Here is a 25,202-nt window from a genome sequence, read left to right on the forward strand (position 1 = left end):
CCAGGGCTACCGAAGTGGAACGTGCACACTTAACCACTGAGCCACCGGGCCGGCCCCTCAAAGGGCTAGTCTTCATTCTATCCATTCTATGCAGTACATATATATTCTACTGAGGTCACATTCATTGCTTACTAGGAGCCAGTCCCCACGTGAAGTGCTTTACTCAGATTTGCTCCCTTATTCCTCATGACAAGCCTAGAAGTCTGGTACTATATAATTTTTTTTAAGTTTTTATGATGAAAATTCCTCATCATACAAAAATCAGCCAGCACAACAAACCCCCAGCAACTAGTTTCAACAACCATCACCTCCTTGTCATATTTGATCATCTTTCCTCATCCTCTTTTTTTTTTTGCTGGAATATTTAAAAATAAATTCCAGACAGAATATAAAATTATCCTTAACTACTTCAGAATGCATCTCAAAAATGGTCATTTTCTTACTGAATTTTAGTGCCATTGTCACACCTACCAAAATTAATAAGAATTCCTTGATGTCATCTAATAACCCATCTGTATTCAAATGTCACTGGTTATCTTAAATTTTTTTTTTTCTTTTTGGTGAGGAAGATTGGCCCTGACCTAACATCTGTTTCCAATCTTCCTCTTTTTGCTTGAGGAAAATTGTCACTGAGCTAACATCTGTGCCAATCTTCCTCTATTTTGTATGTGGGACACCATCACAGCATGGCTTGATGAGCGATGGGTAGGTCTGCACCCAGATTCTGAACCCGCGAACCCTGGGCTACCGAAATGGAGCATGTGAACTTAACCACTATGCCACCAGGCCGGCCCCTGTATTTTGTTTTAAATTTGAATCAGGAGATAGGCATTATGATTCCCATTTTACAGATGAGGAAACTGTGGCTCAGAGAGGTTGAGGGATTTGTCCAAGGGCACACAGCTAGAAAAGAGCACACATGAAAATGGTTATAAACTGTAAGGTGCTGTGCGGAGGGCAATCACTATCTTCTGGCAGATAACCCTGTTCAAAGCCCTTCTCCCTGAATTTGTGCAGGAATCCTGAACTGCTTCTTCTTAGGAAGCGGTGGGTGAACATCCTTCCATGGTTGCTCAGGATGCCTTCTCCCTGAAGGCCCCAGGCTGGGCAGTGGGGGAGCAGGTGCCCACTCAGCACCCAGGGGAGTGGATTACCTCATACGTGCTGGGGGTAGGGTGCCTGGCTGTCCCCCTAGCCTTCGCTTCAGGGTCTGCAGCTGCCTGAGGGCGCGGGCGTGGCTCTGGCCCTGGGGGAAGCCCCGGGGCCCCACCAGCAGCAGTGCCTGCTCCAGGTGCTCCAGCTGAAGGTAGAGACACTGCCTGTAGGCGCTGTCCTTCCAGGGGTCACTTGCGCCCACCGTGGGCATTGGGCATTGCTCTATTTCTGGAGGACAGGGGACAGAGAGCATCAGCTGGTGCTGAGTGGCCGAGCAGACCACCTGCGAGAAAAACAGCAGTATTAGGAACAGCATTCTCTTTCGAATACTTTCTATGTGCCAAGCCATGAGAAATCTGAGATGCGGAAAGACGGGGTGCCAGGCTCACACGGCCAGGTGGGCTCTGAATGTACGGAGGGCATCTTCAAAATTTCCTTACACGCTGAGAGAAGAGAATGATATACCTGTCACTCTGCTGTGCCAGTTACCAACATTCTGCCAATCTTGTATCATCTCTGCCCCCTAACTTTTTTTTTCTGGAGTACCTTCAAGCAAATCCCAGACATACTATTCTCCCATCGGCAAATATTTTAATATGTACAAGATTCGAATTTGAACCCAGGTTTGCCTGGTGCCAAAGCTAGTGTAAGTTTTAACCTTTTGTTTTTAACTTTGTTTTAGGAAAAATTTCATACCTGAAAATGGGAATGATGAGAGGAACCCGCATAGACCCATTGTTCAAAATTAGCAACACGTGGCCAGTCGTGTGTCACCTGCACCCCACCCACTCTCTCCATGGCGTTATTTTGAAGCAAATTCCAAACCTTCTGTCACTAAATATTGTAATATGCTTCTTAGAAGATAAAGACTCTTTTTAAAAACAAACCCCTTGATGTCGTTATCAATCTTTAAAAGGATTAACAGTAATCCCTTAATAGCATGGAATATCCAGTCAGAGGTCAAGTTTCCCCAGATTATCTTGTGATTGTTTTTCTACAGTTGGTTTGTTCAGATTTCAGCTTCCTAATTTTTTTAAAAAAAAACAACAGTATTTTTTTGTTTTAATTACAGAGGTAATACATATTCATTGCAAGAAAAAAGCAAATTCAAACCTTTCCAGTCTTCCTCGTGCCTCCTAAGGCAAAATTGGCCTCTCCAGGCAGAACCAGGCCTGGTCTCTGGGCCCTGAGCTGGGAGGCTGGCCCCTTAAGGGGCACATTCTCCTCAGGCTGTAACACGTTGGGTCTGTGTTTTGTTTTGTTTTTGAGGAAGATTGGCCCTGAGCTGACATCTGTGCCCATCTTCCTCCACTTTATATGTGGGACGCCTGCCACAGCATGGCTTAAGCGGTGCGTAGGTCTGCACCTGGGATCCGAACTGGTGAACCCTGGGCTGCCAAAGCAGAACATGCAAACTTAACCGCTGCGCCACTGAGCCGGCGCCCCCCAGGTCGGGTCTGGACCAGTGTTCATCTTCACGGGGGTACATGAAGCTGCGTATGGGAGATGAAAAAATGGAGTGCCCCTGCCCCATAATCCTTCCCCAGTCTCCAGGGAGAAGCTGATGAGAAAATAATGCAGAGCTGTGAAGAAGGCCGTGGCCAGCTCAGACTAGACCAGGATGCTGGCAAAGGCCTAGGGCGAACCCGCCTCCCTCTGACTCAGCCTCCTCCCTCGCTGAAGCCTCAGCTAAAGGTTCCAGCATCAGCAGCCTTTGTGCTGCAAGCTCCTGGCAACGTTTCCAAAGATCCCACCACTCCCAATCCTAACACCACTTACTGAATACCCGCTTTGTGTCAGGCTGGGCGCTAAGCGTTTCACGTGTCTTATGATCTCACTTGGTCCTTGCAACAAGCCAAGGAGCTCGGTGGGTCAATACTTCCATTTTATAGGGGAGGAAACGAAGTCTCAGAGAGGTTGAGCAACTTGACCAAAGTTGCACAGCTGCTATTGCAGCTAGGAGAGCCCCAGGGTCTGGCTAACTCCGGAGTCCATGTTCTAAGGCACATGCCGTGAATGCCAAAGTCCCAGAACTCAGGGCCAAGTGTCCAGCGCAGGCATCAACAGAGCTCCTGCAGGGCTGGCCTTCCTGGGCAGCCCAGGCCCAGCTTTCTGGAGCAAATCCTCCAGGGTGGCTGGAGCCCTGAGACCTTGCCTTGAGGGCGAACCCTCAGGGTGCATTCTCAACCTTCAGTGCGCATAAGCCACCAAAGCGACTGAGTAAAAATGCAGGCTCCTGGCCTCCCCGTAGAAGATTTAATTCACTATATCAGAGACGGGGCCAAGAATTATGGATTCGAATGCCTCATGCTATAGACCCCACTTTTGTGTTCTAAACAAGGTTTAGATAGTAACCAGCCTTCTGTGTTAAAATTGGCAGCATTCTTAACCCACACCATCCAAAATGTCAGCCACTAGCTCCATGTGGCTGTCTAAATTAAAATTAGTTAAAATTAAAAGAGCCCCATTTCAAGTGCTGAAGAGCTGCGTGTTGCCAGTGGCCGCCATATTGGACAGCGCAGATGACAAACATTCTAGTAACTGTAGGAGCTTCTATTGCACGGCCTGGTCTAAACGCTGGTAGCAGTGATGGGGTGGAAGATGGATGGGAAATGCGCAAGAGCGGAGTCAGACAGACTATTTCAAACCAGAATAATGCCACACATAGAACTTAATAAAAATGAGACAATGTTACTAGATTTTCTGGCTGAATATTGTTTCAAAAGGCTCTGAGTTTGAGGCCCACCATCTGTCTGCCAGAGAGATTGACAAGTGTTGGAGAGGTGTTAAAGACACAGCAGTACCACAATGAGACTTTCTCCTTGACTTAGTTAGAAGAATTAGAAGAGAATGGAGAAAGGAGCCACTCCTTCACTTTGTGACTCAGTGTTCTTTACTGCCCTGTCCATCGTCTTGCGTCCTGCCCTACACATGTGGAAAGTGATCTAGTTTGACTTTGCATCCCCCGACACTTTACAGAAAAAGAAACTGAGGCAGAGAGAACTGAAGTAACCAAGGTCACACAGCCCATCAATGGCCGGGCCAGTACCCAGAGATGGTTCTTCCGAGTGGCCCCAGTTATCAGGCTAGCCAATGCTCTTCTTCCCACCTATGGAAGAGCAACATGCCTTTCTGCTTTGTGCATTCCCTAATGACCTCCCATGCCGAGGTCATCCCACTCGTGTTTGTGGCATGCTTTCTCTGTGTTGCGCGGGCCAGGCACTGGCGAAACAGTGGAGATAAGACGGTCAGATGGCTCCCACCTCATGGAGCTCACGCTCCAGGAAGGACCGTGCAGACTTTAAACGACTCTGCGCGCACTTCATGATTTGGGAGCCAGCAGTGTGAAAGCAAAGAAAGAGAAGCCCAGGGGCTAAAGATCGTGTGGCTGGAGACCTGCTATGGGCTGGGGTCTTGGGTTGCTCCCTTGAGGAAGGAATCCTTCAGCCAAGACTCAAGACTGAGTACGAATTGGCCAAGCTAAGAGAGAGAACATTCTAGATTAAAGGGCCAGCATGTGGGAAGGCCTTTCGTGGGCAGGCAGGTTGGTCCTCTGAGGAGAGGAGGGTGCCTGTGGTACAGAGAGGGTGGCAGTGGCGAGTGGTTGGAGCAGAGGCTGGTGAGGGAGACCCCAGTAGGACTTCTTAACCTCCTAGTGATACAGACGTGGCCCTTGGTCCTGTCCCGCCTGACTCCAACATGCTCTTCTCTCAGCAGAGAAACGTCAGGACTCACCTTTCACTTGGACAGACCCAAGAGTGAGTGTTAAGGGATCCTCTCTCTGTTTGGATTCTCCCCAGAACACCTGCCCTGCAGTGTTCTGCAGACAGACGACGTCTTCCAGCAAAGCCAGCAGTTGGTTGATGTCCATCAAGTTCGTGGAGTCCCAGCCTGAGGCAGGGGACGGCAGCTTCAGAGCTTCAAACAGGGAGCTGACGAGCCTCCTTGTAACCTGCAAGTCAGCCCAGGTGGGTAAGGCGATGAGAGCTACGGGTCAGGGGGGCAGGGGAGCAGCATGGCGGTCAAGAGCATTCAGGCTGGGGTCAGACAGTCTGGGTGTGGTAACAGCGGTGCCCGCTAGACATGACATTGGACCTCCCTGAGCTTCTCTTTTGTCTCCTATAGAACCCCTCTTCTAGGATTTAAACTGATGCATTCCAGGCTGTAGTCCTCAAAATGCAGCACATAGTAGGTACTCAATAAAATGCTTAGTGAGTGCATGAATGCAGAGGGAGTCCCTTCTATGGGCTTCCAGCCAGGTATCTATAATGAAGGTGTAATATTTTGCACATAGTAACTACTCAAAAAGTGTGTGTGGTGCGTATGTGTGCATATGTATGAGTTTGTATATGCGTGTCTCTGTGAGCATGTGTGTGTGATAGTGTCGGTGTGCACATGCATACGTGTATTTGCACGAACATGTGCGAATGTGTGTACACGTATGCGTTTATGTCTATGTGTGTGTATGCATGTGTGGATGTGTACACGTGAGTAGATGTGTTCATGTGTGTGCCTATGCATACCTGTGTGGATGTGCACACGTGTGTGTGTAGGTACACACGTGTACACATGCCCGTGTGTCTGTGTGTGGTGTTTGTAGATGTGTGTACGTGTGTGCATGCAGTTGGTGAATCTTGACAACTGACGCTGTCGACAGCACAGGGTTGCCAGGCCCCAAGCCAGGTTCCCACTCCCAGTTCTGCCCAGGCTAGAGCATCCCCACACCACCGAGGTTGAGGACATGCCTTGGTCACTGCTTCAGGCGTCAGAAGGCCATCCTCCACAGGCTGGGGTGAGGGGGCCAGGCTAGGAGACCCCCGGTGCCATTTCCCAGTATCCAGCTCCTTAGTGACCCGAGGACGGGTGTTTCGAAAGATCTGAACGATCAGGAGGTTGATGGGGAACATGAGCAGCGAGCTCTCCAGCCCGATCATCACTTCCTGCCACGTGAATTCAATTTTACCTGGGGCAGAGGGAGGGAAAGGGTCAGTGGGAGTCCCCTAGGCCCTTCCAGAAGGCGGCTGTGCAGTAAGGATTCACCTTGCACAAAGGGAGGTCTGGCCCTCGAGTGGCTCCTGGGAGGTGACCTCTAAGCCCTCGGGATGTCCTACCTCATAGGTACGCCTTTGTCTACCTGCGGTCTTGGTTCACACCACATAGTCTATGCTAACAACGTGGTTTATGGTGGGGACCTTGGCCACATGGTATCACCTTGGCCTCTGGAGGGGCTGGGGGCCGAGGTAAGCCATGCAGGGGATCAGCCATTTCTATGTGACTGAGCACCAATCAAAACTCTGACACCAAGGCTCAGGTGTCCCTGGTTGGGCGTACTCCACATATGTTGTCACACATCCTTGTCAGGAGAAGTTAGTGCTGTCCACAACTCCATTGGGAGGGGACAACTGGAAACTCTGTGCCTGGTCTCCCCTGGCCCCTCCCCCATAGGCCTCTTCCCTTCCCTGATTTTAATCTGTACCCCGTCTCTGTAATAAGTATTAGTATAATAGCATTTCTGACTTCTCTGAGTCCTTCTAGAGAGTTATTGAACCTGAGGGTGGTCTTGGGACCTCTGGAATTGCAGTGGTATTGCTGAGGCAGTGATGGCCAATGTCCACCAGCCACTCGTTCTGACCGCCATGCCAGAGGAAGTTACCCAAGTCCATCTTTTGCTCAGCTGGGTCCTTGGGGACACCCCAGAACATGATGCTGGTCAGCATGGTGCAGAGGAGCAGGGAGAAGCAGCAGGACACCCTCTGGACACGCGTGAAGTTGCTGCGAGCTGCGCAGCTGAAGATGGAGTACCAAATGTGGCCATCCCGGAAGCCCGCGGAGGTCTTCATGAAGAACAGGTGGCTGTGGACAGGGAGGGAGGGGCAGGCGTTTAGGGAGACAGGAATGGGGAGAGCCTGGTCTCGTTGGAGCAATCCTGGGGTGACAGGGAAGGATTTGTTTCTAAGATTTATCACCTACTTTTTCTGTTATAGAAGAAGTACAGCATCATAACAGCATCACTTAGAGTTAACGATGGGGGCTCTGGACAGAGTGGGTTGGAATCCTACACTGCTTTCCTACTAGCTGGGTGGCCTCAGACAAGTTACTTTACTCTGTGCCTCAGTTTACTTGTCTGTAAAGTGAGGATCATAAAACCTGCCTCACTGGATTGTTGAAAGGATTAAAAGTGATCCTTTTTGTAAAGCATCTAGCAAAGTAGCTGGCTTATGGTCAGTGTTCATCAGTGTTAGCAATTGTTATTTTTGTTATAATTTTAATATAGTAGTATAACTATAATATTATTCATTTTGTTATAATTAGAACATTAGACTAGAGTGGTTAAAAATCACAGGCTCTGGGTTCAGACTCAATTTGAGAGAATAAAAATTGCAAGACAGTGGGGGCTGGCCTGGTGGCGTAGTGGTTAAGTGCGTGTGCTCTGCTTTGGTGACCTGGGTTTCACAGGTTCGGATCCCGGGCACAGACCTATACACCGCTCATCGAGCCATGCTGTGGCGGTGTCCCACATACAAAAAACACAGGAGGGTTGGCACAGATGTTAGCTCGGGGCCAATCTTCCTCACACACACACACAAAAGTGCAAGACAAGTTCTCTGAAAATAGCACCACGTTCCCCTCAAGAACCTGTTGTATTTCTCTGAGTTGAATATAGTTTAACCACAAAAGCTATTCAGGGGCCCAGATTCTTGTGAGAGGGTCAGAGCTGCGAGTCCCGGCTGGCGCCTGTTCTGATTGGTCAATGCCTCCAGGGTTGTTTGTACTTTGGCTGTCCCTCTGGGGTGTGTGGGTGGCCTGGTCTTAGAGGAAAGCTACAGAAAGAGAGAGGTCAGTTGCCACCAACAGTGACTGACCACGTGATCATTCTACTCATTCAATGAATATGTGTGGAGCCTGCCGTGTGCCAGGAGCTCTGCGGGCACCTGGGACTCATGGGAAGAATGACATGGACCTGCCTGCAGAGGCTCCTTGTCTAGTTTCCAGGCATCCCACATTTTGATGCAACTGAAGGATAATATCTGCTCCTGTAGCTGAGCACTTACTCTGAGCCACTCGCTGTGTTAACCACGTTACCTACATCGTTCCGTGGGACCTTCCCAGGTCCCCTTTGGGGTGGGCACTTTGAACAACTCATTTTTCAGAGGTGGAAGCTGAGACCTGGAGAGATAAGGTAACTTATCCAGGGTCATGCAGCAAGTCAGCAGCAGGCATGTGAGACACTGTGATCCATGCCCATGTCTGTGTTATAACTCTCTTGGGGTCCAAGTCTCTCTGATTCAGACTTTTTCCCCCTTGGAGACTGAGCTGCTCCCAGTAGCAGCTGGGAGGAAAAGTCAGCTTTCAGTAAATGCACTGGAAACAGACTTTTTTTTAAACCCAACTCAGAAGGCATTTAAAGTAGAGGTCATAAACTCAAATGCTTAAAGAGACCCAGGTGGATGTAAATAAGTCAAATAAATGAGTGAAGTAGGTTGGGGATAAGGTAATAGGGAGTGGTGAGGAGTGTGGCAAACTGAGAGCACATGATCCGTATAAGAGGAAAGCTGGTAATCAGCTCCAGCAGATTGGTGGCATGCAGGAATGCTGGCCCAACATTTCCATACTTATAGGTTTTTTGTGAAGTCTCCTGATTTTTTAATCTTGGTTGGAAAGAGATTTAATGCCCAATGATAGGAGAATAGTTGAAATACCTGTGGGATATCCATTCTATGGAATATGATGCAGCCAATAAGGAAAAGTTTGATCCAAACATACTCTCCTGGAAGGATGTTGTGATATATCATTAAAGGAAAAAAGCAACATATTTAGAGCAACGTGCCATTTTAAAAGATCTAGAATAAACAACAATCTATGGTGTTGTGTGTGTGTGCGGGTGCACATGTGTGTACATTTCTATCTGCTTTTCTGTGTTTGGAGACAGATGTGCAAGGATGTGAGTGAAGCAAAAGAAAACACATGCTGAAAGATGCATGTGGGGTAAAACTCATACAGAAGCAGCCCCAATGGCCAGACAGTGAACCACTGCTCAATTCAGCCTGCTCGCTCATGTAAAAAATACTATTCTGTGACATTAGTAAGGAAATGTGGATGACTGTTCCAAACATTTCACCATCTTGAAGGTAATTATGTCTTGGAGGGTCCATGTCCCTCCAGGGCCCCTCATTCCCAACAAGAAAAACTGACTGGTCGTTAATGTCACACACTTAAAGCTACCCAGACCTGCTAGATCAAATGTGCTTTTATTTGGCTGCAAATTATTATTATGGTGCAACTTCCCTAGAGATGAAAGACCAAAATAAAAGAGCATTTGCTTAAAAGGAAAACAAAAGTACCTGAATTGTTTCCTGTCCTGCTCCGTGGCCACCGGAAATACTTTGTCGAGGACACAGTCTCCAACATCGATGGACAGCCATGAGTTGCAGAGGAAATACCACTTCCGGTCCATCGCCAGGTCATGCACCAGCACCCGGCTCACATACCTGCAGAAGGGACCCATGCTTCTGAGGACAAGGTCGGGGGACGAGACTTCTTTGGGCACCACAAAGGTAACACCTTTGCAAACCTCAGCCCCAAACAAGAGCTCCTGGAAAGAGAGACTGTATTTTTCTTCATTGTTCTTGGTGCCTTGATGAAAATGCCCCAATCACTGGTGAATTTGGCCTCATGTGGGGAGTTCAGCTGGTGTGGAGAGCCAGCTCTTGGAGGCCGCCACATTTCGCAGACGTGCTGCAAGACGGTGCATTCGGAGGCTGTTAACCCCGACGCAGGCAGCAAGCCCAGGGCCTGCATCCAGACACTAGTGAGGAAAGCCAAATTGTCTACACTGTGTGTGTCCAGGGAAGCACAGGCTTTTAAGTACACAAACCCCGGTCCTTCTGCGGGCTTCCACCCAGAGAATGAGCCTACCATCCGTCTTGGACTCAGGACTTCTTGGATATCATCTAACTTGATTTAGGTCTTCGAGGCCTGGGGAAGTAATAAAATCATCTTGCCTCTGCTGGGAAGTCAGATCCAGTAGCAGCCGTTTTCCCTGTTGCTTTACAGCTGATGAGAATAGTAGTGACATCAATAGCCACTCTTTAGTGAGCATTTACTGCATAATGAGGACATGCATTTTCTCATTTCCGGGAGGACGGCCCCACAAGGCATGCAAGAGCAATATCTGTTGAGGTCACACACCCTCCTAGGGAGGCCGACATCCAGTGACCCACTGGTGCAGGGCCTGGGTGTGATCAAGACCTGGGCATCTCCGTCCAGCTTGGGACAGCCCGGGGCCCCCGAGGGTCAGCCAAGCTGTTGTGCTGTGTCGAAGCTCTTCTCCTTCTGCCCATCCTGTTTCCTTCCCTCCCTTCCTGGCTGATCCCAGGCACTCCTTGAGGAACCCCCTGCCTGCTCATCTCCATCTCAGAGTCCAAACTACGGCACTTAAAGTGTTCATGTTTAATCCCTTGGGTCAATCAAAGACAACAACAGAAATGCAGTGTTTTTCTAAAGCTACCAGCCATTGATGGGCAGTCAGGCTGGAACCCACTCCTCTGAGTCACTAGTTTTGGCCTCAGACAGAATAGGGATGGGTCTTGGCTCTGAGCTTGCCAGCTGTGTGACTTTGGGCAGTCACTTACCCTCCCTGGGCTTGGATTTTCCCACCGTAAAAGGAGGATGGTAACAGTCCTTGTCCCTGAGGGTCGTTGTGAGGATCCAGTGAGAAAAGGCACAGAGAGGTCTAGCTTAGTGCTCAGCAGTGGCAGCTGTTCTTGCCTCTTCTACTGGAGAATCAGTGCAAAGTCTCGTTAGTCTCCTCTCATTGGGTGGGGTATGTCTTCACAATAGGCATCTATCCCCATGTTACAGACGGGGAAACTAGGGGCTAAATGATAGGTTGATGCTGCAACAGTGCCAAGGGTGGGGATCACACTGGACCCCCAGGCTGCAACTTCCTGTCCTTCTCCTAGCCACTGATTCAATCTGTGGACTGGGGGCCTCTCTGACCCTCAGTTTCCTTATCTGTGAAATGCAGATTCAGTCTTGTAGAGGCTCAGGAGGATCTGCAAGGCAACAAATACGGAGTGCCCAGCCCTGGGCCTGACACATAGTAGGTCCTTGTGGTCTGCTCACCCCTAACTTACCAGGAGGGCTGGTCCCCTGAATTGTCATGCCACAGCCGCAGGCTCCTCAGTTCCCCCAGGGGGAACAGGGTGGAGAGTAAGAAGGCATCCACTCCTCCTCGCTCAAAAACAGGGATGTCGGGGTCTGACAGGTGGTGGGGCTCACTCTCTCCATCCAGGCCATATAGCGTGACAGTCACCTGAAATATGGAGATCAGGAGTGGCTAAATCCAGGTGGTGATTGAGCCCCACTGGCCATGTTTCATTTTAAGTGTCCAAAAACCAATGAAAACCCATGAAGCATAGCCGTTTCACTCTCTCTTCTCCTCCCCTCTCCTCTCCTCCCATCGTGGGCCTGCCTGAGTTATTTTTCAGTTGTATGAAGATTTGGGGTGACACTCTCTGCATTTATGTCTTCAAGATGAGTTATACTCATAAAATGCTTCCTGGTGACCTTTTCAAACTTCCCATACATTATTTGTAAGGACTATAGGGCAGGAACTGGTTTCCTCCCTAGCAATGACATTCCCAGTGCCTTCCAGAGTGGCCAGCACTGAGACATGAATGAATGATTGCCTGCTACATTGAAAATACATCTTCCTAGGCCCAACTCCAGACCTGTCAAGTAAGAATATTGAGGACAGAGCCCAGGAATCTGTGTTTTTCTGAAGCTATCCAGGTGATGCTGATGGGCATGCCTGGTTTCCTGAGTCAAAACCAGCCATAGCAGATATCACTATGCTCCACCGACATCCCTCAGCCTCACCATTGCAGCACTCCCTGCACCCACATCCAACTGCTGGCAGCTGTGTGTCTCCCTGGGGGTTTCTCTGGCTGTTAGAGGAGCAAGCTGGAAGTGCAGAGAATTAATGGCCCCTGCAAACCATCCTCCACCAGTGACTGGTGGGATTGGTGGATAAACATCCCAGCTCCCTCAGCCCTTGGCTGGGATGACTTTGAGGCCCACATTCCTTAATAGATTCCAGAGTTCCCCAGTGGGATTAGCCTGCAGTTGCTCACAGGGGTAACCAGTTTGATAGGACACCCTTTATTGGTTCCTTCTCTTCCCTGTCTGGCTTCCCACTCCCCTACTGGGGTGTCCTGGGATCCCCTCTCAAATCAACTACTTGTGCTGGAACCTTTGTTTCAGAGTCTGCCTCTAAAGGGTTTCTCTAGTGCAGACATTCTGGGCCTGATAATTCCTTGTTCTGGGGACTGTCCTGTGCACTGTAGGATGTTTAGCAGCATCCCTGGCCTCTGCCTTCTACATCCTAGTAGCATCTCCCCTCTCCCAAGTTGTGACAACCCAAAACATTGCCAACTGTCCCTGGGGTGAGCGACATCACCCCCAGTTGAGAACCACTGTGCTAGGAGAACCCAAACCAAGACAATATCAAATTGAAATGTGACCACAACTCTCCACAAAGAGAAATGGCCTGTGGATCACAGGTTTTCACTTCTTTTCTTCAGTGTCAAATGGAAGTGAGATGAATGTTTCATCAGATGGATAAAAGTGATTCTTACATTTATTCAACAAATAGTTACTGAGCACCTACTCTGTGTTAGACAGCTGGTTGAGGACCTAAGACATGGCAATAAATAAAAATGAAACAATTTAAAAAATAAAAATAAAACCAATGTATACATAAATGGAAATAATAAGATTTAAAAAATAAAAAGTAAACAGACAAATGCCCTGCTCTGATGAAGCCTAATGTCATTTGTTTTTTTTTAAAATGGAGCTTTCTCCAGGACAGTATACACAGTGCCAGCGGTTCTCAAACTGTGTTCCATGGAGCCCTCGGTTTCAGTAAAGGAACCTTGGAGGCCGCTGCAAGGGATGATATATTCCGATGAGGGATGTGGGACAGGCCGGACTTAACTAAGGCTCTGAGACGTTACAGAGACAAGCTGCTGTATGCTCCAGAGCTAAACGCTCAAGGATTTCTGGGAATCCACAGACAACTGAAATAGTTTCTTCACTTCCTCTAGTCAGCCTGCTCAAGGACAAACAGCTCAGTAGCTAGATGCCAGCTAATCAGTTTACCTAATAAATGTAATTTAAGACGCATTGTTTCCTAATGGTGGACATTTTTCTTTCTTTCTGTTTGCCCCTCTCTTATAAATTCTGGTTTCCCTGTATTCACTGACAACAGTCTCCTGACTGCTTTTCATTTGTGAGCACATCTGCACGCAGATGACCAACTGACTGTGTGAGTTATTCTTTGATAGGATAAGGAGGATGGCCAGTGGCACAGCACTAGACCCCAACTCTCCCCTCACCCACTCCTCCATCTTTTTAAATCCTGGGTCTTAGGGTGTTCTTTTGAGAAAAAGATTCTTTCCCCTAAAAAATAAAAAGCCAAAGAGAAGAAATCCTACAACACAAACTCCGCTGTGCTCAAGTGACAGTGGACTGGCAAGCACCTTGCTGGGTGGGACGTGCTGACTGAGAAGTCTTGCATGGGCAGGTACCTGTGAGGAAGTGGCTGCCCCTCTCCGGTGTCCGGTGTAGACTGTCACCAGGTAGTGGTACTGGGCAAAGGGGTCATTGTCCTCCAGCACTGTGACCTTCACCTGGATAGAAGGATGGCGTGAAGGTTAAAGGGTCAACTCACAGGCTTGGGTTGTCCAAACCCTGCACATTCCAAAGAAAGGACTGGCTCATGGCCAGCTCCTGAAAGATGACCTCTAAGTCCTTGTGATATCCCACATGATAAGAGTGTTTTGAATACTTGGGGCCTGGGGCCCCACCCGATAGTCTATGCTGACAGTGTGACTTATGGTGAGAGCTTCCGGCCATGCTGTATCAGTTGGATCTCTGGGTGGGAGAGGAGTGTTGCTGGAGACTGAGTAACTAAAGTCAGTCATGTGGGCACTCCATACCTATGTGACTAGCCCCTAATTAAACCCTGGACACCAAAGCTCGAGTGAGCTTCCCATGTTGGCAATACTTTGTACATATTGTCACACGTCATTGCTACAATTAAGTCTGTCTGCCTGACTCCACTGGGATCGTATATCTGGAAGCTGTTGCCCGATCTCATGGGCCTTTCCATTTGCTGATTCTAATCTGCATCCTTTCACTGTCATAAACCATATTCACGAGTACAACAGCTTTTCTGAGTTCTGTGAGTCCTCCTAGCAAATCATTGAACTCAAGGGTGGTCTGGGAACCCTCAAACAGTACCTTCCTCTTAGGGCTATTGTGAGCATTAAATAGGGTAATCCCTGCAGTAAATCCTCCATAAACGGTCAGTATCATAATCCTCCTGATAATTTGATGAAAAAGGACATTTTACAGATACAGAGGCTGAAGGGCTGGCTTGCATGGGATGACCCCAGTGGTCAAGGCCTGGATTTGCAGCTGGCCTCTCCGCTCCTCACCTGGGCTCCATCTCCTGGAGCTCCTTCAAGGAGACAGCCCTGCTCCTCCCTCCCATTCCCAGAGACCATGCACCCTCACCTTGGCCTGATCCTGAGCATCCTTCCTCCTTGCCCAGCTCACCACCAGCACGTAGACCATGCAGAGGCAGCCCACAGTGGTCACAACCACGGGATTGTCCTCAAAGGTGGCAAAGAGCTCGGCGGTCTGGCGGACATCGACGGCATTGGGCATCACCAGGAATGCGCTTCCAAAGAAGGTGAGGTGGTTGCAGAGGCAGTGTGTCTGGGAGGGGGTGGTCTGTGGCCCCACCTGCAACCCCAAAGAGGCCCCAGTGGAAATGCGAGCACATCCCTGGCTGGCTCGAGCCCAAGGGAGCACAATGAGGGATGGACGTTGTCCTGGGAAGGCTACTGAGACACCAGCTTCAAGATTCCTCTTGGGCTTTTTTATTTAACTAAAAATTAATTTTAAAATGCAGAGAATATTATCTATAACAAGCATCTTTGCATCCATCACTCTCAGCGGGCAACTGTCCATCTCGTCAGTCCGCTTTGTCTTTTCTAAGAGGCATTGTGGGTAAAGCTGGAGGCTCCTCTGTCCCCCACCCTCCATAAGCAGCCTTATCACAACTTCACTGGGCATCATTCCAGTACCTTCTCCCGCTGATGCTCGTTCATTGGACAGATATGTGTTGAGGGCTCATTCTAGGCCAGGCAAGGGGCTGGGTGCTGAGAAGACCTCTTGGTGACCAACTCGTCTCATTTTTGCAGGGACTTTCCTGCTTTTAAAACTGAAATTCCTGAGTCCTGGGGGCCCCCTCTGTCCCTGGAAAGCTGGGACAGTTGGTCATCTTACACCGAAGAGCAAAAAAAGACCGAGACTGGGAGAAGCATGCAAAGAAAAGGGAAGGACAAATGTTTAAAGCCTGAGCTGGTGTCTGAGCACCATGAACGTATTCCCTAAATGTTACGCCGCTCAGATCTAGGCCCCTGGGCTCATGCTTTGAAGAGTCCCGCTCTAGCTGTCCTCAAGCTGCACCTTTCTGCACGGGATGAGGAGTCAGGGGGCCGAGGGGGTGTGCCCAGCACAGCCCATACCACCCAGCTGGGACTAGGACAGGCCCTACGTGACCCTGAGAATGAGCCTCTCCTTAAATTTTGCACTCCAGATGCCTCACTTGCCTTACCTCGTCCTGGCCGTGGGACACCCCACTTCTAGACTGTGGTGTGGGGACCTGGACATGGAATTCCCTGCTTCCAGGGCCCACAGGATCATCCTTCCATAGTGGACTGGCTACTGCTATGCCCACCCCAGGTGTAAGGGTGACAAGATGTGGCTCTGGGGGTAGGGCATGTAGGCGGAGCTTGGGCTCATGGTCCCCTGTGCTGTGGGACAGTGAGGTTGGGGGGAGGAGATAGGAATGGGCCAGGGTGGGGAACCCCATGTGCTCTTCATTCACACCCCACACTTAGGGGCAGGCCTTCCCTAAAGCCTTTAGCCAGCTTGCGATCGCCCCCCAGGGCTGTTCAGTGGGTAAAGAAGATTTAATTCAATTCCACAACCCAGCACAAACTTCTCATTCCACAGTCCACCGCAAGGTGGAAGGTGAGAGGGAGCAGAAAATGCTGGCATGCGGAAAGTTCTTCTCTGCTCAAGGCCTGGGGAGGACGGACTGGCTGCAGCCCAAACATGCCCCAGCAGGTAGCTGTTGTCTCTTTCCCTTAAGGAGCCTCCCAGCAAAGGCCGACCTCTCCACATGGGCGTGGCGCCATTTATGAAGGATTCCACGTGGGGCTTAGTTCCATGTTTGCTCCATTGTTTTTCTCACTGTTTCCCAATCCTGGTCAGCATTTGGCACACAGCTGTGGGCTCTACGGGAACACCTGGCATACCCGCCATGGTGGGGGAGAAACCCAAGCAGGTGCCAGCGACAAGACCATCTCAGCGCTGGGAGCCCAGGAACCAGCCTTGATTTATGCCTAACATCTTTGCCCTCCTGAGTTTTCACGAAGATCTGGAAGGCAGTGGCTTTCCCAGCCTTTTCCAGCACGAGGGTGTCTTTGAACATTGGAAATTAATCTGTGCATACCCTTGTGATAATAGTTGCACCTTTAGTATCTTTGGAGAAAATATATGAGCAAGAATACAGGTTCTCAGACCCCTTGCAATAATTTTGCCTTTCCCCCCTCCTAAGGTCTGCAGTCCATAGATTTGGAAGCTTCTTTAGCTGTTTAGAGTATTTATCCAAACTCAATGATCCCATTTACTTATTTATGGCTCCTCAAAGATCTCTGTGTGCCTATAGCTATATCTGTATCTATATATATATCTATAATGAGCATCAAGTACACAATATTGGATTAATATAATTTGGGGTCTATGACACACTCCCACATATGACCTTTGAATGTCCCACATTCACGTATGTATGCACTAGTAGGTGTATATTTTTAATAATAAGCCCCTGAGAGCCCACGACTCTACTCAAAAGCTAGGCGCTTTCCAGTAACTTACATGTAACTGAGTGGTTCTCCCCCAGTCTGTCCCCATGCTTTCCCCACCCAACCACCACGCCCAATCCTGTGTTGGTTGTTTCCTTGGTTTCTGTTTCATGTGCAGTTGTGTCTTCTCTATGCTCAAATTGTCTAACATAGCAATCACTTTCACCTGTGGAGTGCTCACTATGTGCCGGGCACCACACCAGCTACCTTACACCCCTGATCTCAGCTAGGTCCCACCCCAACTGTAATGGTAGCCATCCTTTATCCCCGTTTTCAGACGAGAAAGCTCAGAGAGGCAGGGTGACTCATCCAAGGTCACCTTGCTAGTCTTGATAAAGTGGGAATAGACTCAAGTCTGTCTGACGGCAGAGCCACAGCCAGCCCCTACACCGTCCTGCTGTCTGAGCTCAGGCCATTAAGGGCAGCCGGCAGGGGGCGTGCTGTGCCAGTGACGTGAGGACTCTAGAAGGTCATCACACACCCAGGGTCTCATTCATGAGGTACAAAGGCCTGTGCTGGGATCATGGGGAACCCGCCATCTCTTGCACATCTCAGTGCACCCTGGTCTCTTCCTGGTGCTTTGGGGAACTCCCTATATGTGGCAGCCGGAAGCCAGGGCAGGAGCTGACAAGGAGGCCAAAGCTGCAGCAGAAGCAAACCTGGAAGGAGCTCGCCTCTGAGTCCCCTTCTGTGGCTCTGTTGGGAGCTGGCTTCTTACACTACTTGTGACTGTTGTCATTTGACAGGGGTGTGCCAGCTACTTCTTGTCTGTGTCCTGTGCTGGACTGAAAGCCCCCTGGTTTTTCTCCCCATTGTATCCCCACCACATGGTAACTATGCGTAAATTAAATGGAAGAAGGGATTTTTGGTCTAGTAGATGGAGACAGGTGTGATAAATTTCTGCTAGACCTGGAGGTTGCTGTTCTCAGGGTATGAAGTGCCATGGACGTCCAACAGAGCGAGACTCCAGATGTCTGCCAGCCTCCCAAGAAGGTGGCATGGGAGTGAGAGATTGAAGGGTGAATAGGAGTTTTCCAGGCAGGGTGAGTAAGCAGGGCGTGCAGGGGAGAGAACAGCGTATGCAAAGGCAGGGGAAGGGGGAGAGGAGCACTGACACCCCAGAGATGGCTTCTCATGGCCTCAAAGCCAGCATGTGCCACCAGGACACTGTCGTGGGCCTTGGCTCCTTGGAGGCAGAGCGGAGCTGACCTGAGACAGGATTTGATTGCAATTAACAGAGCCACGTGCTTCTAGGGACTCAGTGAGACTGGGCTGGGCGCTGGAGAAGCAGGGCCGCCTGTCGCTCAAGGTTCATGCTCTGGAGACAGACAGACCTCGGTCTGAGACCCAGCTCCTCCATCTCCTAGGTGAGGGATTGGGGCAAGTTAGTTCCCCGAGCCTTTGTCTTACCACCTGTAAACTGTGAATAGCAACTCTCTTAGAGGGTTGTCGTGAAGATTTGATGAGATGACAAGGAAAGCACGCACCACAGCACCTGGCACAGAATAAAGGACTGGGCTCTGAGTTTGGTTTCTTGGAAGTGACACCCTGGGCTCCCTCTGCAACCCAGACTCAGCAGGGCTTCCAGTCATTTGTCCATTCGTTCAGTGGTCATTTTTTCCCAACGGGGAGCAGAGTGCGCTGTTCCTGCCTCACGGGCCCCAGGTGCACCAGGGGAACAGACATCTTTCCATGATCTCCTAAGTCGATGTCAATGACTGCTCTGCGTACTGCTGTGGGGGAGGCGGTCGCCTGTGCTCTGAGAGTTTACAGTCGGACCTAGCCAGAGGGTCCAGAGCATTTCTGGAGGAGGTGACACTTAAGGCAGGATCTGAAGGAGCAGTTAACTAGACTAGGGGGTGAGGGGCATTCCAGGGACAGGGAACAGCATATGCAAAGGCCCCGTGGAGGGGCCCAAGATGGTACACCAGAGGCACTAAAAAGGGACCCTAAATGAGCTAGACACACCCAACCAAGCTGCTCTGTCTTCCTCATCACTGCCCTCTCCTCACCTGGCACCCAGAGTTGTCCCAAGTCCACTGGTCCTCATCCCAGAACACACAATGGGACAGGAAGGTGGTGATGCCAACTGTGAAGTCCCTGCTGGGGGTTGGCTCCAGGTCAGACTCGGGGATCACAGTCAGATAGTAGATACCCTCTCCAAAATGCAGGTCCTCTGGGTTCAGGATCCACGTGCACATCTCATCTGCAGAAAAGGGGGCTCCATGTCAGCCTGAAGTCTCATGGAGACTGGGCTAACATCAGGGGAGAGGGGGACCAAGGTGACTTGACAGGGAAGCCAACCCTGATGGTCTGTCTCTTCTGACTCTCTCCCTTCTTGGCTGTGTGACTTTGGACCAGTTACTTAACCTCTCGGTTCTTATATTGAAAGTGGAGATTTCAATAGTCCCCACCCTCAAGAGTTGTCATGAGGATTTCAATGAGGTCAGTTCTGCAAGTGCTTGTCACCTTCTTTAGGGCATATGGTAAGTGCTCACCTAAAGTTGCTGAATAATAATAATGATAATAATAATAATACCAAAACAACAACATAAATAAGCACTAAATGTAGCAAGAGTTTTCTTTTTCTTTTTCCCTATGGCTTCTGATTCTCAAGTTTTAAGCTGGTCGCCTCCCCTAGGAAGGAAGGCCCCCTCACCCTAGGAAGCAGCTCAAGAAGCTGGCCCGGTGAGAGGACTACCTGGAGCAGCGTTTGGTGGGAGGTGAGTTTTGGCGTCGTAGCTGGTCTTGTTGGGGTGGTAGCCGTAGCCCAGGCTCAGCGTGAGTGGGATGTCAGGTCTCCAGTGCAGCTGGATCCCCAAAGCCGCCCGCCCTGAAGTCAGGTTCACCCACACGGCTTCAGGACTGGTCAGGTTCAACACGGTCGGCTCGCTATGTCCTTCTGAGAGCCGAGGCAGCAGGATCTGTCATCAGAAATGGTCAAATCAAGGGTGTGCCAGGATGGGAAGGCCAGCGAGCATCAGGGCTGCTGCATGGAGCTGGGCAGGGTGAGCCCCTGGGGAACTGAGATCCATGTTCTGCTGCGCTCATCCTGTGAGGGTCCTGGGGCTGCTGTAACCAATGACCACAAGTGGGTGGTTCACGTCGACACCAATTTATCTTACAGGGCTGGAGGCCAGAAGTCCAAAATCAGTTTCATGGGGCTGACATCAGCAGGGCTGGTTCCTTCTGGGAGAGAATCCACTTCTTTGCCTTTTTCAACTTCTGGAGGCCACCCACATCCCTGGCTCATGGCCCATCCTCGCATCACCCTGACCTCTTGCTACTGTCATGAAATCGCCTTTTTCTCTTCTGGAATCAGCTTCCCCTCTCCCTCACTCCCATAAGGACCTTGTGATGACACTGGGCCCACCCAGATAACCCAGGATGGTCTCCCCATCTCAAGATCCTTAACTAAATCATATCTGCAAAGTCCCTTTTGCCACATCAGGTGACATATTCACAGGCTCAGGGATGAGGGCATGGACATCTAGGGGGCCTTTATTCAGCTTATCACACTGATCATGCTATGCACCCTGGCTCAGGGCTGCATCTGCATAGAAAGACGGGAGACTTTTTCTAATCTGTATAAAGATGCCATGTGCATTCTTGGCGTTGATGAAAGTGTCGAGCAAGTATGTGTAAGTTCGGAGCAGAGGCACTAAGAGGCAGAGAGACTCCTGTTTGGGTCTTGGCTCTGCCCTATAATAGCTCTGGGACCTCCAGCCAATTAACAAACCACTTTGAGCCTCAGTTTCTTGTTATCAAACACACAGACTCATTGAGAGTATTAAAAATGATATCACATGGGCTGGCCCCGTGGCCGAGTGGTTAAGTTCGCGCTCTCCGCTGCAGGCGGCCCAGTGTTTCGTTGGTTCGAATCCTGGGCGCGGACATGGCACTGCTCATCAGACCACGCTGAGGCAGCGTCCCACATGCCACAACTAGAAGAACCCACAACGAAGAATACACAACTATGTACCGGGGGGGCTTTGGGGAGAAAAAGGAAAAAAATAAAAAAATCTTTAAAAAAAAAAAAAAAATGATATCACATGCAAGATGCTTAGCCAAGTGTCAGATACACAGTAACGCTCAACGATTGTCACTGTCGCTACTCTGACAATTCTCATAACCACTCTCCATTTAATCAGTTCTCCAGGTTAACCGATGCTCTCCATTCCCTTTTAAAACAGACTGATTGATGCCCACTGTGCACTGTTTGCTCCTAGTAGCTCTCTATGGTAGACTCGGGAATGCGTCACCCAACTCCCCGTTCCAGGAAGGACCTGCTGCTTGGTCATGGGGATTGTGGTCAGCAGACGGGTTCCGGCTCTCAGCTCCTTCAGGGTCTGCCCCAGCTGCAGAGACTCACCTCACCTGAAGGCACTCCTTTCCTAGGGCCACCTGCTTCCAGTGACTGAGTGAGGGGTGGTATAAAACCCAGACATATTAGCCTCCTGCAGGCCACTCGTCTCATTTGTACCCATGGGACTTTAATTTATGGAGGTGACTAAGTGGCGACATGGAGAGGTCAATGCCATGGAAAGAAGAATTTATTTCTTTCATTTCCTGAGAGGAGGAGACCACCTTGCCACACAGGGCCACAGGGGAAGCGCCTGGCAGGAGGCAGAAGCAGGCGCAGGGGAAAGCCTAGGCTGTGGCCTTTATTGGGGTTTCCAAAGGAAAGGCAAGACAGGGCAGAGTAAACCACTAGGCCAGTCAGAATAACTGTGCAGGCTTCAGCTGTAGGTGGGCTCTGGCTGCCTGGTGCCCGGCCCCTGGGATGACTTCAGGCCAGGGAAACGCAAGCTTGGTGTGTGGGACTCAGATTAAGGGGGATTGGGGATTGGTTGGTTTGCGTATGCAAGGCATGCCCAGGCAGAGTGCTTTGCTATCTCTAAGGATTGGCTGGCCCTGGGAGGGGCAGTCTCTCCCCAGCCAGCAAGATTTTTATGATATCCAAACATCGTAAGATACAGAAAATAAGAAACACGACTAATGCAACCCTGGCGGCTAATACTCGCTGCAGAGCCCCTCTCTGGGTGGACCAAGGCCTGTGAGGTCTGGATTGAAGCCTCATTCCCCCTTCTGCCCAATCCTGCCTGCCTTCCTCACTCTTCACAGGTGTTGATCCCTACAAACATCTTGCTCAGCAAACTCTTTCTCAGCACCTGCTTCCGGAGCACCCAGCCTGTGATGTCTTCTCTACAGTAACCCTAGCCGCTCCCTCCTGCCAGTGGAGTTGTCTGCTCACCAACGGGCAGCGGTGTTTGATCCCAAACCTACTTACATCTGTTGTGCTTGTGATTGTAAAGGCCAACTTTACGATATATTTCATAGAGTGACATAAAATGACAAAGTAGGAGTGGGAAAAGAAAGAACTATTTGCATAAAAACTTAAGTTGAATGCCTTGAGAAGACGATAGAGTTGCTAAAAATTATTATGGAATTAGTCATTGATGAGAAAACGGTAGATTAGGAAAAAAATCACTAAAATCTCGAAAGAATTCGAACTCATCTTGCACCATGGTGTGCTTATATTTTTGCTTGACCTTAAAGAAAATCTCTCTGGACATTTTAGGGCTATATTATGAGGGTGGTTTAGGTAATGCAGATGATTAAAATTTCAATCGACAGAGTTAAAGAAACTTTTTGGTTGTACACCCAAAGTTTGACAATGATATGTATTTATAGTTTTAAGTGAAATGTAATGTTTAAGATAGGGTAAGGCACGTTTTTAATGATTCTCCTCTTTAATCATTTTTTTTTTCATAACCCACCAACATTTGGAACCAACCAGGTGACTTCTGACAGCACCCCCAACTTCTACCTCAATATTCTCTGACAGATTCTTCACGGCTATGAGCTGTCCACTAGGACTGGTCAGAGAGAGGCCACCGACAGTTCCGCTGACATCAAAGTGACCTCGGGCCAGGAAGGGGCTCTTTGGGAAACTCATCATCTGAAACCAAGAACAGGAGTGTTGGCCAAGACCTCTGAAGGCTGGAAGACGACTGGGTCCCTATGTACATCAGGAAATTTCCCAAGGTGGCATGGACAAGTGGCCCCTGCCCTTTGGTGTGAATGGAGGCCCCGCCTTCAGCTGTGACTGGCTTTCCTGGCGTGCGTCTGCCCTTCAGGGCTGTGGCCTCAGAGAGCTGGGCCTGGAGAACCGAATCAGACTTGCTACAGGGCTGGTTACTGGGTTGTAAGACAGCCCAAGCCTTTCTTCCTGGCAAAGCCGGCAAGTCTCTAAGAGACAGATGTTTGTCTACTTTTGTTGGAACTCAAGGAACAGAGAGTCAGATGTGCCCTAACTTGAGAATGGAAAGAATCCTGGGTTTGTTGTTTCTAGTTACGGAAGGAAGTCTGAAGAGCTTCCTTTCCAATGACTAGTTGAACCAAGGCTGCTGGAGAAATTCTACAACACAGTGGAAAGAGGATGGATTTGGGAGTCAGAAGGCCTGGGTCTGAATCCCAGCTCTGCCACTTTGCTTCTGGCCTCGGGCAAGTCACTGAACCTCATCTGTAAAATGGGCATAATAATACTGGGTCATTGACGGGGCTGTTGTCTACATAAATGAGCAAACGCATGTGAAAGTGCTTTGCACACTGTAAAGGACCTTTCCCAAGGAGGTTGTTCCTGTTGTTACCCGTATGTCCACAGGCTCCTGACCGTCCTCCGTGGAGCCGAGGGAGGACGCGGCAGGCAGGGTGAAGGTCACAGAGCTAGCAGCAGCAGTGTGCACAGAGGAGCCTCGCCAACTCCCGGGCTGGATTCTGGCCACAAGGTGAGAGCAGAGGCACCGGGGGCAAGAAGAGAAAGTCGGTGTCAGAGGAAGGTCCGCACACCTCTTGTACTACAGGGAGCCCCAAGTTACCACCAGGGGGGGCGGCTCTATTTCCATCCCCGTAGGTGGCCTGCATGTTTATGTCAGGAGGAGCAGCATAAAGGGCAGCTGACACCCCCTACCCTGCGCTGAAGGCTCCATGAGCCCAGGGCTTTTGCTGGCTTGCTTTCCTGCTGCACCTCAGCGCCCAGAACAGTGCCTGGGACACAGTGGGGGTCAATATATCATGGGTCGAGTGAATAAATGAGCTTTGACGTAGACATTTCTCCAGGCTCATCTCCCCTACCTACTTGATCTCTGATGTCCTGGGCTCCCAGCCCCATCTTTTCTGGCCTTTGGCCTTGTTCTATCTGATTGGGTTGGGGACCTGGTTTCAGATCCTAGCTCTGATCAGGATGCTGGTTTGGGAAACTGCCCCTGGGACCCACGAGGGCAGCCCTGGCACGAAGAACCAAGGAAGGACGTTCAGTGTGCGGCCCCCATGGTGCCTGCAGTGTGGTCCAGCACCTGCTTGTCAGGGGGAGGAAGGGGAGGTGGAGGGCATTCCCAGGTACTGGGTACTCAGTGAGAGACAGGCACTCCACGGAGAAACTCCTAAGGCAGGTGCACCTGGAATCCCCGTGGGTCCACGCAGCGATGGGCGTGCCCAGACACACCCAGGTGACATTAAAAGTGGGCGGGTCCCCTTCATCAGCCCCTCGCCTGCAGAGCTCCAACATGACCCATCTCTCGGGACTCATGGCTGGCTCTGACACTGGGCGTGGCACTCACTGCCTCCCTTCCGGTGCTGTACAAATACCCAACACGAGGGCCTTCTCTCAGTGACAAGCCCTTCCCACTTCCAGGTCCCATCATTTCTCCCACCCCAAGGCTGGTCCCCTAGCCTGTCACGGGGTCTTGGGATATGGGTGTGGAATGAGCCAGGTCAGGGGATGGCTTTCTTGGGGACCCACAGTACAGCTGGTTACCTGTTTGTGTACACGGAAATGGATGGGGTGGCGAGCATGGCTGGAAGGCCCCCAGGCAGTCTCCCCAGCAGGAGGGCAGCCTGCACACGCTCCACAGCTCCGAGCAGCTGGGCCACTGTGGCCGTCTGGAAAAGGAAGCAGGGGATACCACTGCAGACCCGTCTCCGTACACCACCTTCGGTTACTGTCACCAGGCTGGTGCGGGACCTTCGGCAGGGACTGGG

General features: G+C 50.2%; 1 protein-coding gene across 1 annotated transcript in view; it reads right to left on the reverse strand.

The window, feature by feature from the left end:
- The window catches only part of LOC124250049 (polycystic kidney disease protein 1-like 2), a 96,943-nt gene that overhangs the window by 22,474 nt on the left and 49,267 nt on the right, over positions 1-25,202 (reverse strand). The window contains exons 19-31 of the mRNA XM_046681765.1: positions 24,979-25,103; positions 23,813-23,939; positions 22,990-23,121; positions 19,861-20,083; positions 19,172-19,365; positions 14,737-14,967; positions 13,746-13,847; positions 11,292-11,470; positions 9,498-9,644; positions 6,809-7,008; positions 5,901-6,118; positions 4,891-5,107; positions 1,155-1,383 (exon numbers count right to left, since the gene is read on the reverse strand). Coding sequence (XP_046537721.1) covers positions 1,155-1,383; positions 4,891-5,107; positions 5,901-6,118; positions 6,809-7,008; positions 9,498-9,644; positions 11,292-11,470; positions 13,746-13,847; positions 14,737-14,967; positions 19,172-19,365; positions 19,861-20,083; positions 22,990-23,121; positions 23,813-23,939; positions 24,979-25,103 — 2,324 coding nt within the window. The remainder of the gene's footprint in view (positions 1-1,154; positions 1,384-4,890; positions 5,108-5,900; positions 6,119-6,808; positions 7,009-9,497; positions 9,645-11,291; positions 11,471-13,745; positions 13,848-14,736; positions 14,968-19,171; positions 19,366-19,860; positions 20,084-22,989; positions 23,122-23,812; positions 23,940-24,978; positions 25,104-25,202) is intronic.

This window comes from Equus quagga, chromosome 13 (assembly GCF_021613505.1).
Source record: "Equus quagga isolate Etosha38 chromosome 13, UCLA_HA_Equagga_1.0, whole genome shotgun sequence".
Lineage (NCBI taxonomy): Eukaryota > Metazoa > Chordata > Mammalia > Perissodactyla > Equidae > Equus > Equus quagga.